Source organism: Monopterus albus, unplaced genomic scaffold, assembly GCF_001952655.1.
Source record: "Monopterus albus unplaced genomic scaffold, M_albus_1.0 scaffold88.1, whole genome shotgun sequence".
NCBI lineage: Eukaryota > Metazoa > Chordata > Actinopteri > Synbranchiformes > Synbranchidae > Monopterus > Monopterus albus.
This window is the reverse complement of record NW_018127968.1, coordinates 431,199-447,704: the sequence shown is the minus strand read 5'-3', so window position 1 is coordinate 447,704 and position 16,506 is coordinate 431,199. Positions and strand designations below refer to the sequence as shown.

Below are 16,506 nucleotides of genomic sequence, written 5' to 3'. Positions count from 1 at the left end.
CCTCTCTCTTCCTATGCTTCTATATGCCACCATTACACATTACTAACTTTGTGTCTCCTCTCTCCCATAGTGTGTCCTCTCTCTCTCCCTGTACCTTTCTGCAGGTTGCCCTGGCCCTGGAGCTCTACGTCTCTGACGAGCAGTCACCAGCCACATCGACCTGATCAGTGTTTGATTGTTGTGTCTTGTTGCTTTTCTTCTTTTGTCTCTCCTCTATCCACTCACCCCAACCGGTCGAGGCAGAAGGCCGCCCACCAAGAGCCGGGGTCTGTCGGAGGTTTCTTCCATTAAAGGGAGTTTTTCCTCCCCACTGTCGCCAAGTGCTTGCTCAAGGGGGATTTGTTGGGTTTTCCCTATGTAATAATATTGATAACAGTAAGGTCTAGACCTTACTTTGTAAAATGTCCTGAGATGACTTTTGTTGTGATTTGGCACTATACAAATAAAATTTGATTTGATTTGACCTTTGAAACAGTCAAACTAATTCACCCCAGGAAGTCTGCCCTCATTGCTAGAATTCAAAGGTCACTAATTTCATTTGAACAACAAACGAGTTTGTTTGTAGCCACACATGATAGCAAGGTGCCCTCACTGAGCACTGAAACTGACTTTTAAAGACAGAGATCTGAAAGGTTATGGTGGTATGCTTGATGAACCCATGAAAAAGGCGGCAGAGGTTGTGTGAAGATCAGTGATTCATTGCACAGGATATTTCATAAATCAAAAGTATAAGTTGTAGTCTGCCCCAGAGTGTCATCCCACCTCTCCTTCATCTTCTTTGCATATTAAAAAAAGATGTTGCCCAATACAACACAATTTAAAGCTGCAGTAACTAAGATTTAGTACAAATTAGGATAAATCAAGTAAAAAAACAGTCTAGAAGTGTTTCTTCCCTGCTGTACTTTCCACTTACCTGTACCCACAGAATGAATCACCACACTCATGTTCAGTCAAAATGTTACCTAACAACAACCCCCCTTGAGAGAATAAATCCATTTTAAAAGTCAAACAACCTCAGAGCTACAGTAAACATTTACTGTGCAGTGTTTAGAATATTAAATAAAAAAATGCATTTTTCTTTTTTCCTGGTATTTTGTTGTAGTGCATCTATTTTTATATGTATATACAGTATTTGTTTTTAACATGAACCATTTTTAGTGTCTGGAATAAAGTTTGAATGAATGAATTGGCACTGGCTTTTAATATATATTAGTTAAGAAAATTACCAAAAACCACAATTTGAATCTACTGTCCTAGATTAATTGGGAACAAACACATCAAATCAGTGTTAATATTTACATATAATTGTTAACTGGCAATAATGTTTATGGTTTCTGTTGACCTTCATGCTGTTGTAGTTTTTTATGGAGCTTTTGTGTAATGGACTTAAAACAGTTGTGCTTTCCCTCAGCCTTACTACATCACCACAGTTTACAAGCATGTAAACCTTCTCATATTCAAACTCTGAGACAGGCACTAATGAGAGCACATCCCTAGTGCCTGGTTTAAAACATTCTGCTACACTGTCTCATCCCATCAGTACCACACACACACACACACACACACACAAGACCAATAATGGACAATTACAATATTATCACTGCAGCTCTAAATTGGTGCCTGTGATGCGTGTACTAATATTCATTCTAGATGGGGCCTTTTTTCATTATTAATCCATTGCACACAAAATGTAAGGTAATGAGTCAGAGGCCTGGAGTCAGCTTTGTGTTGTGAATACGAGGGAACAATGAGGTTAATGTGACTGTTGCCATAGCACCTGGGCCTGGAAGCCTGCAATGGGGGAGAGGTGGGGATGACATGCCATGGCAACAAGTGAAATGCTGGCTGTTATGAGGCGTAGCCATGCTGGTTTGTTCTGGCCACTTGCCCTCCAGGTGCCACACACTCATGTACAGACCAGCACTCACTCTGGTGCACACAGTGCAAAATGTAGTGGTGGATGGAAAACCAGCTTTATATGTAGATGTGTCACCTTTGTTCATTCTGCAGTACTTACTGGACAGTATAGTGCTTCAGCATCAGCGGTCTTGGACTCATTATATCATTTTTCGTTTTCTCTTGATGGTATTTAGAGCCAGCACGAAAAGAATATTTATTCTGATATTGAGATAAAAATATTAGTTTGACTCTTTGAAAGCTGTGTATTAAAAATTTAAGATACACACATTTTAGGAGAAACATTTGATATCACTCCCTATGTATTTGTATATCCTTTTATTTAGGATTGCATGTGATCTATCTACATCTATAGTATGTGTATGAGAAGACAATGATGACAATGATGACGTGATGTGGAGAAACCCCGACTGTCAGCAGTCTCATGTGACACTAGCAAATCTGATAATCTGCCAAGCTAGTGTCCACAAATGAATATTTAAAGTGAAAATGGTAGAGAATACAGAGGAGTGATTAAATCTCTGTTGCCTTGACAACTGCTCCATATGTAACAATATGGCAGGTTACAAAGGACATTTTCTTCAGAGGCTGTTTAAGTGTGTCCATGTGTGTAAGTACCTCTCCTACACCAGTCTGTATAATCTCCAGGCCTGTCTGAGATTCCAGGAAGTTCTTTTCAGAATCTATTGGGGTGAATAAAACAACATATTTTATTATTGGATGTGTGTTTGTATGTGTGGGCAGGCAGGTGTTTGTGTGTCTGTGCACTTTTCAGCCTCACCAGCTTTAGCAGCCACCTCTGCAGCCGTCATGTTGTGCTCATTCTGGCGGATACGAAATGTCAGAGCAGGACCCAGCACACTAGAAACACACACACACACGTTAATGTTTCAAAACTGTGAAAAATCTCATTGATGTTTAGATTAAATTAGTAAAATTCACAACTCTCTCACACGCTAACACACGTACACATAATGGCATTGTTACCTGATGTTGATGAAACTGCTGGTTGTCAGATGTATTTTATCAGCAAGCATTTCCAACAGCTTTGCTCCATCATACAGACTCAAATGACTAGAAATGGAGAACATCATTAGGCTCCTTGTAAACACCATGTTCAATAAATGTCATATTTGCTGCACTTATATAAAGATGGCATGTACTGATTTCACCTACTGCCACATCATGACGGCCTTAACAGAAAAATTGAAAGCATAATCTGATCAGGCTCTGACCTCTGATTGGTAACGATGTACCCATACTCCTCCTTGGCTCCTGCACCCTGAATCATTGGTGGTCCCTGCTCCTTCAAGCCTTGTCCATCTTTGGCAGGAGCAGCCTGTGGAGGCTGGGAGGGAGAATTGGCAGGAGGTGTAGCTGGGACTGCAAGGGAGGGGGCAAGGGGGGCATCAGGGGCCCTGGGAGCGGGAGCAGGAGCAGGCTTATTCTTTGACACACTGCCTGTTTTTAAGAGCTGAATCTGTGGAAGAATGGTAGAAGACTGGTCAGTGTCTAAGCCTTATGACTTTTTGTAATCACTGCTAACACCAGATGCTGACATACCTCCTTGAGGTCTTTGTTAACTGGATCTGTGTTGAGAGAAACAAACTACTGATTTCAGGCAAATGCTAAAGTTTACTTTTAGTATAATTTATTGCTCTTGTTTCTCCCATGTAGTTTGGTTAGGAGTAGCTCAGGGATGTAACCTGTTTTGTCTTGAGTTGGCAGCAGCTGCACTATGAGGGCTAGCTTGTAGAGCTGGTCTTGACTGAGCTCTCTGGGATCAATGCCATGCCTGTGCAAGACTCCTGACATCCTCTGGAGCAAGCCATCTAAGACAGGATAGCACCGTTAGCTCTACTGTTGCATTGTCCAGTTTAGACCATTTCTACATGTATCTGATATGCACATACTGTACTTCGTGCCCATAGTGTAAATGTGACATATTTGAGTTACACAGCATTCCTTTCTTGAAGATAGTAGGTAAATTAAGTATAAGTAAGTTTATGTTCCTTTTCCTCACCATTGTTTCCAGATAGAGTGCTGAAATCCTGAGGAACCTTCTTGTTTTGCAGTGTTTGTTGTTTACCAAGTTTCTCCTCTAGGGTGTAGTCTTCCACATACTCTGCTGGTATCTCCAGTTCCAAGTCCTCATAGTAAGGCAGACCTGCTCATAGCATAACATTTTATGATGGTAAGGGAAATGTTTACTTATGATGAATTTAAAAGTTTAAAAATATCTTATCCAGTACATCAGTATATTAATGTTTTCACCTTTCCTGAATAGCATTTTTCTTGTGTTTTATTTTGGAATTTTGATAAACCCTTTACCAGCAGAGGCCATGGAGGTGGCTCCTCTGTGGCGATACGAGGGCTGTGCAGATGCCAGGTAGACAGACAAGGCTTCCTGTAGCAGCTGCCTGTCGCGGTCTCGCTCTCTCTGATTGGCCTGGGACCTTGAAGAGGGGTGAGCATAGCTACCTCCTCTCCCTATCAGAGATCTCTCTACTTCATCTGGGTACCTGTGCTGTGAGTGGAAGAGGTATTTCATTGTTACTTATTGTCTATGATTGTTGCATGAGTTAGGATATAATGTGTGAATAACTGGCTGGTGTAACCACAATTAAATTATTGGACATGCATTCTAGGATAGCTTTGGTTTGGTGTATCATCCCTTAGTTAGTAGCCTAGGCCGGGGGCCTCCCATGATGCTCTTCCCCTTCTGTCTCCATTTTATTTTTATATGCCACCATAACATGTCATTAACTGTGTGTCTCCTCTCTCCCGTAGTGTGTCCTCTCTCTCTCCCTGTACCTTTCTGCAGGTAGCCCTGGCTCTGGAGCTCTATGTTTCTGATGAGCAGTCACCGGCTGCATCAACCTGTCCAGTGCTTCATTGTTTGTTGTGTCCTGATGCTTTTCTTTCTTTTCTCTCTCCTCTGTCCACTCACCCCAGCTTGTTGAGGCAGAAGGCCGCCGACCAAGAGCTGGGGTCTGTTGGAGGAGTTTTCTATTAAAGGGAGGTTTTCCTCTCCACTTTCGCTCAAGTGCTTGCTCAAGGGGGATTTGTTGGGTTTTCCCTATGATACTGTAAGGTCTAAACTTTTCTATATAAACTGCCCCGAGATGATTGTGGTTGTGAATTGCTGCTATACAAACAAAACTGAATTGAACGGAACCTGTGTGAAAGACTAAGGCAGCTGTGTAAGTGACACAAACCTGCTTTTGTACAATTATGATGTATGTTTGTACAGTATACCTGGCGGTATGTGTATGGGTCCATTGATGCTGTCTGCATGTGCAGCTGGGACTGAGGAGGCTCAACAATCATATAGTCCACATAGTTGTCTCCAGCCAGTGTGGACCCCAACTTAGAACTCTGAAGATGGGGGATGTACTGTTTAGACCTGGCAACACACGATCAATCAGAGACAAGGTTAGAATAGATATTGAGAGGCTGAAAGGAGGAAAGTGCAAACGTAGCTCCAGAGTGAAATGAAAGCCGATAGCTGGAGTGTACTTACTGAGTTGAATAAGAAGAGGATGCAGAGGAGTTTGGCTTTGAGGGGTGAGTGATATGGGGAACTCTCTTCAGCTCCTTAGATAAAATATATTGGGTGATGTCATCCTGCCATGAAAGCCCTGCACACACACAAGCACACATAAAGCAATTAAAGAAATCCAGAGGCAGAGAGGGAAGTGTGTGCGAGGGAGCAAGAATGAGTGTGTATTATTAATGGATTTCTATCTGTATTCATAAAGCATGGGTTTGAGCATTAATGTCAGAACAATGGCCACTAGTTACAGCAACCTGACCAAACTTCACTATGAACATACAATACTTTGATTAATGACCAAATACCTGCAAACTAAAGCCACTTCCATCACCACTAGCTGTTTAGGGCTAATTATCAAATGTCAGCATGTTAGCACACTAAATTCAAGAGGGTGAACTGTAAATGTAAATGAATTCTAGTGATGATTCATATCCTATTTTACCTTGTTGCATGAGCTGTTTGAGGACTTCCTGCAACCTCTTCAGAACAAGGACTGACACCTGGTACCGGATCAGGTCCTGCTTGGAGCTGCGACACTGACCAAACAGCCCATCTGGAACAAACAGACAAGCACATACACATGCAAATATAAACATTTTCAAACGTTTATTATGCCAGCATAAATTCCAGCATAGTTTTGTTGAGTAAAATTGTTAACAAAATAATACATTAGGATTAGTTTTAATATTAGACTGAATTAAGAATTTAGTTAGTAGAAGATTGATACTATGTTTGTTGATTAGTTAACTTGTTTGTTTACTGTGTGTGCATATGATTATTCTATCATATTAAGAAAATGAATAATTAGGATTTAGTTTAGAGCATACATAAGTTTATATATTTTACTCTCACAGTTGTGTTTATGTTTATGTAGTTACATATCACCTTAAGTCTGCATTGAATCACTGGTCAGTATTTACTGTGTTAGCCAACTGGGGACTGTTTAACATCAAGGGAGACTGATTCACTAAACACTGAGAACTCATTAGATTTACAGCTTTAGCAAAGAGGGTTCACAGTTGTTTTATGATCACCACCTGGCTGAAGAGGCCAGGGAATTTGGGGTCACTGGGACACTAAGGGTAATAAACAAGAGATTAGATCTAACAGCCAGGAAGGGGAGCCACTTCAAAAGACAGGGCCATATCCAGACACACACAGGCAAGACAGTTTAATTAGCCAAACGGGAAGCCATGTGTCATATAGTGTAACAAAGAAAGGGGTGAGTGTAGGTATTTAGACAGAGTAGAATCTCCTCCATCTTTAGGAAGCTGCTTTTCCCATTGGAGCAGGAAGGACGCAGGAGGAGGACGGATGGATACATGGACCAATAGAACAGCACGAGAGGACCGGACCAGTTTACAAGGGCACATTTGAAATTGTATAAAAACAACTGAATGGAGGAGGACAGCGTTCCTTCTCCTCCTGTAGTCAGGTTGAACGGTTTTGCTGTTGAGGTCAGGGCTTCAGATAGAGATGGAACCCAGAGCTCTGTAAATTGCTTTATTCGATGGTCTGTTTAGTTATGATAATAAATGTTTGAAAATTGATATTTGATTCCGATTATTCTTCATGAAGAACACGCTACAGTTTACAGACAACAAGCAACACAATGGGCTTTTTTTAAAATGAAAAACTTTTTAACAGGTCACAGGCACTGACAGGGTTGACTGAAAAAATGAATAGTGGCTGAATTCCATTTAGCTGCTTCAGCTTCAGGATCCTGGAACTGTGTGCTTTGGCCCACACACTGTTATACTGTAGCTTGCCACATGTGAATTGAATGAAGTTGTTGTTTCAGTTATTATTAAAATCTGTGTTTGTCCTAGTGTGACAATTCAAGATACAGTATAGATCAGCAAAGGCATAACATTACTTAAACAGTCAATACAATCGCCCTTGAGGTATAATACAGTATATTGTAATAACCTGTCATTCTTATGGTAGCCCACAACATGCTAGACCACAGCAGTGGGTCTTAGTTTTGAAGTGCAGCCCACACACAGTCTTTTAAAAGGTTCTGCCACCATCAGTGTATGAGTGTTTGAAATTCTTAATGTTTGCTCTTGTAGTAATTGCCAGCCTGTAGGCAGACTTATGGCAACAGAAATAATAATAGAATTTGAGCATTATGAGTTTCTGTAAACTGTTCTCTTTCATGAGCACAAATTAATGACATTTCTAACATCTACAACCAGAAACAAGCTGCTGCGTCATTCTAACCTCGACGAAGTTAGTATTTGCTGCATTGTATACCTGTTGCACCGCACTGTGGGTATACAAGTGTATAAATCTGTTTTGGTGATTTAAGAGAAATATATTTCTAAAGACAGAAATGCTGTCAGACTGCTACGTGAAAGGAATAAAGATAAAGCAGAGTGTGTATTATCTGGCGCACTGATGAGTCATCACAGTCTTTGACTACACCAGAAAAATCTCACACAAGCCAACCTACTACAGTGAAAGGGTGAACTGTCATAATTAACCGATAAGAGAGGATTAATGTGTTTTTATAGCCACATATTTTACATGTAACAGTAAAGCTTCTGCAGTATTTTGCTACTCAGTGTATTGAAGAATAAGTAGACCGATGTGCTTTTACTTTTTGTTTTGCAGAAGTTCCCCCTTCCTGGCGAGTGGGTATGTAATAAGGCAGCGTCTTGTGCCAGTGTTATAACTCACAATCTGACAAGAGAGACAGGACACTGACCAGAAATACAAACCTGTACAAGGTTCCCCCACTGAACGTACAAAAAAGAGACACAGAATCTGCCATTCATATTTTAGTCCGATCGGATCAGGACTATTTCTAGAGCTTGGGTTATTTCTGTAGATACCATTTTTATGTTGTACAGTGGAATTTGTTAAACATAAAACCAAAGCAATATTTTGCTCATGTTACATGATTTAAAAATGGTCCAAATGCTATCACGATTCAGGGTCGCATTGTACAGTATCATTCATTTAGGTTCTACACATACTGCAAACAAAGGTATGTTCACAAGCAAGTCATGCAACCACTCGAGGAACTTAAATTGTATAGTGTAATGGCTTACTGTGTCTTCTTTCTTTCTTTTTTAACATTGTGTTTATTGCATTTAACATTACATTGGAAAACAAATCATTTCAAAGGAAACACATACAAAAAGGTTAAAAATTTACATAATGATAAAAACAATAGTAATAATGTAGTAATGTAGATACAGTAAGTAAAAAAAAAAAAAGAAATCTTTGGTTCAAGGGAATGCTATACTGAACACAAGCAGAGAGTATATATCATTTGAAGGGGATGGTGCTTCAGTTAATGAAGCCCCAATCTTTACTGCTTGTAGTTGACTCATGAAGTCAAACAGTTTCTCCACCTCTTCATCTAAACTCAGCAAGTAGCTGTGCATTCTTTATGAGGTAGTCACTTAATAAGACCTGTATGTTTCTATGGAGACACTCTAGTGGACTTTTATAGTTTTCTCCTAGAAGCAAAAAATTAGGCCAATTAATCTTTGTTGAAGTCTAATAAACACACAGACTGTTTATGGCTTATTTTGCATTGCAGGTCTAGAAGAGATAGTCAGAGAGACAAAGCTTGTTACAGCTATTTTCTCCTGTGTTTTGTCCTCAGATGAGTTGATGTGAATCAATCTAGCTCTGTCTTCTCCCAAGCTGCAAGCACACTGATCTGTTTTGTATTCTGTCCAGTGACTGTGTGTGTGCAAGTGCAATTTCCACAGAGAAGTGCGTAAGTGTGTGTCAGTGACTCATCACTGTATTAGCACAATAACTGTGGGGGTGTCAACCTCACTGTGATGTCAGTGTTGCCATGGAGACTGTGGGGATGGGGGAGGGGCTTAGATAAAGATAAAGTAAGGGAGAGGGGCAGGTGACTGAGAGCGATAGACACATGGGCGGAGAGAGGAAAAATTCTTGAAAGGTGTTTTATACACAGCCTTTATGTCAGCATGCTTCCAATGACATGTAGCATGTGTGGGTGCCTTTGTATTACTCACATTATTGGGCCGAAACCTGTTAACACACTCACATTGTGGGGACCAGCCTCTAGTCCCCAGAAGGAAATCACTGAATTTTAGGGTGGCAACATGGTTTAAGGTTAGGTGTTAGGCAAGTAGTGGTTATGGTTAAGGTTAGGTTAAGTCTACAGGAAATGTAAGTAAATGTAAAGTCTCCACAAGGAATGAAAACACAGCATGAGTAGGTGTGTGTGTATTATACTTACCGTCTGAGCAGGACTGATCCCTTGTACACAGTTTTCTCTCAAATAGGCAACCTGAGACAGAAACACAAAGAAATGGCTAACAGGTACACGGAATCAATTATGCTACAATGTCCACTTTATCCTGCAGGGGGTTGACATGCGAGCACAACAAACTGAACCTATCTATGGGCTAGGCATTATAATTAGCTGTATGTAGTGCACAACAAAACACCCAACCCACAAACAGCCAAGCACCCATAACCTTCACCCTGTCTTTTATATTGAAATTCTACCATTGTCTGTACCCACCTACAATGCACTTAAAATTCATATGACTTTTAAAAGCCCCCTCACTACAAGTGACTCATTATCCCCAAAGCTGAAACTTCTGAAAACATGAAAATGCATATATATTTTTTTCATTTGGATATTATAGTCCTGAACAGACAGAGTCTAAATGTATTACAGGTTGACTACACCACCAACTGTATGCTATGTGAAAGTAAAATATTGCTTTTACATGGGGAGAGTCTATACATTGGCTAAAGCATGCTGATTTGTGAGGGGGGACACAAACAGATTGTTGTCAGAAGTAGTTTTAGTTATTGCTTTGTATTTCATTGTAGCAGTTCTACCATCTCCTCTTTTGGGTTGGAGGGTGAGACCTTGAAAGGTACAGCACTGTGGGAAGGAGCAGGTGGTTGGTGACAGATAGGAACCTAGCATGGATAACCCTCTCTGGCTGTGTCATTTTTTCTCACACCACAGCTCATGTTTCTATCCATTTTTAACTTTACACAGGAAATGTGCTTTTTCTCTTTGCATGCATGAAACAGACAAAAATACATATAAGCCATATGAAATCTGTTTGAGTGTGTTAAATGTATCCCAGATCGAACCCATCGAACTGATGGACCTGTGGATTGAATGTTTACCTGAAGACAAACTTGGATAGAGCAAAGACTGAGAGCTGTTTTCTCTACCTGTAAATGAAGTGACATAGTACCTAACAGCGCTTTCAGTGACTCACCCCTTCTTCCATTGTGAAATGCGCACATACACACACACACACTCAGCATACATGCACAGTGCAATATCTCTTCAAACCTGTAACTCTAAAATATGACGCTGTATGTGTATTTTAATGGATAACAAAACAAAATCACAAAGCCACTTCAACAAACATAGTTGTACCCTACTATGATGAAATAACACAAAGGTTTCAGTGAATACCTATAGTTGGAGACAGATTTAGGGGACACCTGACCTACTGCATAGTATTTGCCATGGCAACAGGACATCTGTCCCTTAGGGAAATGATTGGCTGCAGAGACCTTAACACAGACCAACATCATACTGGGTGCGTGTGAGGATGGACAGACGGACATATGGATGAATGGCTAATCAAATGAACAGATGGATGGATGCATGTGTGAACAGAGATGGAAAGCAAAGAGGTGTTAATGGAAGAACAGACAACAGGAAGCAACAGTGGTCACTGGTTTCTCTCCATGGTGCTGAAATCTCAGCGCCTGTGAACTGGCTTGTCATTGTACTGTGGGCTGCCCACTGGTTTTATGCTATTGTCCTTTCTTAAGGCTTTCTTTTCAGGATGATTTGTAATGGCAAACTGTTTCTAGACTGTTTCATGAATAATGTAGGTGATAGCATTTAAAGATAAATCTGAAGTAAGAAAGCATGTAATGTACATATTACAAATTAAATGGCCAAATGTATAGATGTGGAGGGGGAATGATGGGGGGTAGCAACCCATCTGCTAGATGTGCTCACTTGTTTACATCAGAGAAACCCTGATGGAGAGAACAACATCTGGCATTTGTCAGTATCAGTCTGAATTACACGTTGACTTCATTCCCTAAGCTCCATCTACATGTCAGACAAACAAGCCTTTTTAAACATTTGTTTAAAAAACATAGAGGTGTATTACTCTAACTGGCTGCAAATGATGAATTATGCCAGTTCACTGCATCAATCAATTAAAAGAAATATTAAAGTCCCTCCATTTATAGCAATAATCAATAGAAATAATCATTTCTGAAACTGGTACTTCTGCCATTGTCTATAATATTAACTTCACAGCTAGTGCTTCTAATGTAAATGACATTTCTTCTGCTGAGTGAAACGTTACTGTAAGCACACTGAACTTAACTCGTTTTTCAGTCAATATAGAATAGATGGAACCTACAGTATACCTCTGTTTAAAGGCAATCTTGCATCTTTACCTATTTATTTATATCTTAAGTGCTTGCTATCACATATAGTCAGACTTTGTGTCTCTTATTTTAAGTCTAAAACATAATTCCACTGTCTACTTTTGATCTTGTATACAGATACTTGTCTGGCCATTCATTTATACTCAGCAACTGGATTTGGTGGCTGAAGTTTTAGGAAGACATTCCCTAAAATGATCTTTTTCTCTAACAGAAACAGAACACTCTTTGCATCCTCCATCTCTTCTCCCCTCTGTTTAATCACATTAGACTATCATCACATTTACCCGCACGCTGTAACCCTCAGTACTGTTGGCAGTACACGATTACTCGCAAATACAGTTAAATGTAGTTTGCGCCGGAATATTACCGGATCATCATCAGGAATATAACAGTGACCTTACCATCATCTGTGCCAAAATGATCTTACCGTATTTGTCTGAGAGTCCTGGTCGGCACAGCACGGTCAAAAGGAGCAGAGCTCGCCATGGACTTAGATGTTGCATGGTCATCTGGACGCGCTGCACTGAGAAAGATGCGGAGTCCTTTAGCCTCTCCTTTAAATCCCCATGGTGCTCAAACAAGCTGCAGCCACTGTCGACAGCTCACATTAAACCCTTAATGCCTATGTGACGGAGAAATATATATGTATAAAATTAAATGAAGGCTGAAAAAAAAAACGACTTCCTCTTAGTGAAAAGGCGGGGCGTTGGGGTATAGGCAGGTGGAGGGGGGACGGGCTGTGACTATGGAGTATCGATTCACGACAGTACAACTGCGGAAATAACGTCCAGCCTGAAGAAGCAGGGAGCACCCTGCAGCTACGTCATTACAGACGGAGATGAGCAAAAGCATTTCCATTTCACCCATTCAGGAACGACGCGCATTCGTTATCCAATAATGTGGGTTCAAAACGAGGACGACGCAACATTCCCATGAGAATGGATTGTAAATATGCGCAGGTGCATCAGCTCAAGGTTGTTTTTAAGTAGATATTCTTATTCTTATTATTTTACGTATTTCTTTTCGCTTGACGTGATTATTTCAGACCTATCTGACATGAAAATCTTTAAACCCTGATTTTTACTTGGTGTTAACGAAAATGCGTTTCCCAGTCTTACAAATTTTCAAACATGAGCATGAGCGGTGTTTTTTCCCCTTTAAGATCAATATAAGGGGTGTAAGGATGGAGGAGTACTTGTCTCAAGTTCACCCCAGCCCTGGTAAGACCACGGTGCACCAAGGTCCAACATGTGGAAACTTGACTACAACATGTGGAAACTTGACTACAACATGTAAACGTTTTCAGTGTATGTTCTTATTAATTCATCATTTAGGCCACTCTAAGTGCATTCTGATTTTTCCTAAAATCAGTGTCACTGATGTTTGTCTCTCAGTCTGGCATGGACACTGAGAAAGACCACCGTGAATGTGCAAACACTTTATAGTTAACCTAATTGGTTCCTACTTGTAGCCCCACTAAATATAGCAAGAGCTTCTTGTAGATTTCCCAGGAGGCTTCACAGCAGTTCTTCTTGTTTATCTGTCCTCTTGCTCCCTCTTGTGCTCTTCTGTGCTATTTGTTTTCAAGGTATTTAAGAGCAGCTTTTTATTCCATTCTGTTGTGGATTTGGCAAAGATCTAATGATGAAATAACATGAATAATATTTTAAAATATTATGAAATTACTTTGGATTTCTGGATTTCTGCTGCTGAGTTTTTGCATTGCTACACTTTGATTCTCAGGTTTGAGAAGCAGAACTCCACACCCCTCACCCACCCCACCTCAGACCCAGCAGCAGCACTTCATTTACTGACAGAATTCTGGGGCAACTGGACTGTGATAAAACAGGAAGTGGCCTTTCATCCTAGCCTGACTCATGAATCATATGATTTGGTTTGATGTGAGCTGCTCTCTATTTCAGGCACATTGTGCTGCTGTTGGCTTCTGATAGCATACCTCTCCTAAGATAGACCTAAAGTAGATCTGGAACAAGTTTGGTGTAAAAGAGTCTATAAAGTTGTTCTGGTTTCCATGTTACACACTGGCAAGTAATCACAAATGTGCAAGCAGACACACACACACAGTCAAGCATCAAGCTCCCTTTCTTCCTCTCTCCTTTACACTCCTTTCATCCTTGTGTTACTCTTGTGTAGCAGCTCAACTCACTGGCATGTGTGTATGCGTGTTTGTGCAGTTGCTGGGCAACATGCTTTCATGTTAATGAAGGATGACAGCAGCTGAGGAGCCCTGACCTATAGACACAATATAAGTTTGTCTGTTAATATATTCTGTCGAATGTAAACACACACATTATCTCTATATTTTAGTTTCGTATATCCAGCGGTTAAAAAAGGATCCTCAAACAATTTCTCATCATTCCATTTTCCTGTCAACTCATTTACACTGTTTGGATCCTACCTTTCCAACCATTCCAAAGCCCCCCCCAGAATATATTTCCAGACTAAATCCAGTCAAAAGAATGCCCTTGATAATACCTCACTGTGAGGAGAAGAGTTTAAATGGGCTTTAGAATCACATGAATATATGACAGTATTCTCTGACTCATCCTGTCACATTTTTTTAAGAATGCAGTTATAGCAGTCGCATAGACATTTATAGATATAATAATTAGTTTAAATAGGATCTCATGCAATGTTGGGGAAATTATTTCTGATATTTTTATATGCCAATATTGCATCTTATTTCCAAAATGGACTTATGACATGGCCGAGCAGGGTTTGGCTGCTATGCACTCTTGATATTTTGAGACTTGTTGAGTGCATGTGTCTGTGTGATAACTGTTTTTACAGCCATGCTGGGATCTGGGTGATAATTTTAGCTTGATTTTTATAGGCTATGGGTCAGGAATTGCTTCTGTGTCTGAGGTTGTTAAGCAGCTCATTTTCTGTCCTGTGCGCTTGATGTACTCTTCAGCTAGGGAACTCCAGGATGACTGTCACAGTTGTCAGCAGATAACACAGTCAAGCCACATCATGCTCATATCAGGTAATTTAACAACATCTGTAAATGATGGGAAGACCCCACTCATCATTTCTAGGACACAAGTGCAGTGAGATGGGAAATTACACAGCGACAGTGAGAGGATGTGACGAAAACTCACACCCGAAACCTTTAAAAATGAAGTCATGGTTAGTGGAGGGGCAGTATTACACATCCAAACATGAACAGGTGTAAACGATAAACCACAGGACTTGTGTATCTCAACACTAGAATGTGTTGTGAGTGTTATTTGAAAAGGATGTGTGCGCAAGTCTATTTATGGATCTTTTCCTGGCTACACGGACCCTTGGCATTGTAACAAGCAAAGTCATGGTCCTGGAACAAGGCCTGATGCTCGCTATTTGATGATAAAGGACACAAACCAATCAGCAGTGAGTTAGTGTCAGGTGAATATCAAGAAATATATGTGAGGCAGAACAAAAGTAGACAAGCACTTTTTTTCTTATGGCTGTGAACGATAGCAGCTGATGCTATTATTTCATTCATCTGTTAACATTAATGCACTTTGTCTACCACGTAAGGCAACAGAGAGAGACTCGAGGCTGAGAAAAATATGGAAAGCTTCTCAGTTGTAATTCTAATTAAAAAAAAAATTCACATTAGCATTCAAAACAAGTGTTTTGAATGCTAATGTAGTTATTTTGTTTCTTAGTCACAGTTGAAGCTGGTCAGTAAGAATTTAAAGAAACTGATATTTTTGAAAATGTCAGTAAAAGCAGCATCATTATTCAAATGTTCATGGAGTGTGTGGAGCTCTCTCTTCAGTCCTTTTATCCTCTGGGAAAGTGACAGCGTTCTAACAGAAAGATAAAAATAGAGGTGATACCACTAGCAGCTGACACACACCACTACTGTGTGTGACTACAGTGAAATGCAAATACGTGCATGACCACACATGATGATCCCTCCAACTTCAACATATAGAAATACTAGCACAAGTGTTTCTTATTTGATGCCAGTCACAAATGTTACAGGTCTGGGAATTTAAAAATTTAAAACTGGAAGTGAAAGAATATTCTTCTGAAAAGCTTTTATACACTGTAAAAAAAGTTTTAAATAAATACAATGTTCTGGCAGCTGGGGTGTCAGAATATGACCAAAAAATTATCAGAAATAAACATTTTCTAAAAATACAGTAATTTTCTGTAATTTTAAATACAGTTTCCTACTTTTAATTTTAAATAAAAACTTGTGTATTTATTTTCTTATGTTAAAAAAGACACAAACTTTTAAAGCCCAGGAATTTTCTATTCATAAAGATTATTAAACATCATTTTTGTTGTAGGTAAATGGAGGAAAGAAAAAAAGGCAGTAAATTCAGTGACCTCTCTGTCCCTCTCTTGCTCTAACAGATGATATGAGATGGGCCTTGGTCTCCGAGTGACATATTTATTGCTTGCTATCTCAAGAAGAAGGCCAGGCAAGACAAAACACAACTGCATGTCCATACACACACCAATGTAAAACAGAATGCATTAAATCTATCATTATATACTTTTCATATATACAAGAATGTCAAATCTAATTACTAAAACACAATATTGCACATAGTGGAATTGTATATTCA

General features: G+C 39.8%; 2 protein-coding genes across 3 annotated transcripts in view; one reads left to right on the top strand and one right to left on the bottom strand.

The window, feature by feature from the left end:
• The window catches only part of ptprna (protein tyrosine phosphatase receptor type Na), a 37,221-nt gene extending 24,618 nt beyond the window's left edge, over positions 1-12,603 (bottom strand). The window contains exons 1-13 of the mRNA XM_020607672.1: positions 12,345-12,603; positions 9,705-9,755; positions 5,916-6,026; positions 5,441-5,558; positions 5,176-5,323; positions 4,249-4,444; positions 3,941-4,084; positions 3,624-3,749; positions 3,481-3,506; positions 3,153-3,397; positions 2,905-2,991; positions 2,699-2,778; positions 2,536-2,600 (exon numbers count right to left, since the gene is read on the bottom strand). Of these exons, the coding sequence (XP_020463328.1) occupies positions 2,536-2,600; positions 2,699-2,778; positions 2,905-2,991; positions 3,153-3,397; positions 3,481-3,506; positions 3,624-3,749; positions 3,941-4,084; positions 4,249-4,444; positions 5,176-5,323; positions 5,441-5,558; positions 5,916-6,026; positions 9,705-9,755; positions 12,345-12,426 (1,479 nt within the window). The 5' untranslated portion in view covers positions 12,427-12,603. The remainder of the gene's footprint in view (positions 1-2,535; positions 2,601-2,698; positions 2,779-2,904; positions 2,992-3,152; positions 3,398-3,480; positions 3,507-3,623; positions 3,750-3,940; positions 4,085-4,248; positions 4,445-5,175; positions 5,324-5,440; positions 5,559-5,915; positions 6,027-9,704; positions 9,756-12,344) is intronic.
• Positions 12,604-12,736: 133 nt separating this feature from the next.
• desma (desmin a) overlaps positions 12,737-16,506 on the top strand; it is a 15,558-nt gene continuing 11,788 nt past the window's right edge. Inside the window, exon 1 of one of the 2 annotated variants that reach the window (XM_020607675.1) lies at positions 12,737-12,816. Coding sequence is in view for 1 of the 2 variants with exons in the window: in XM_020607674.1 (XP_020463330.1) it covers positions 12,850-12,891 (42 nt within the window). In the remaining variant the exon portion in view is untranslated. Of the gene's footprint in view, positions 12,892-16,506 lie in introns of both variants that reach the window. The other variant, XM_020607674.1, reaches the window with a different exon arrangement.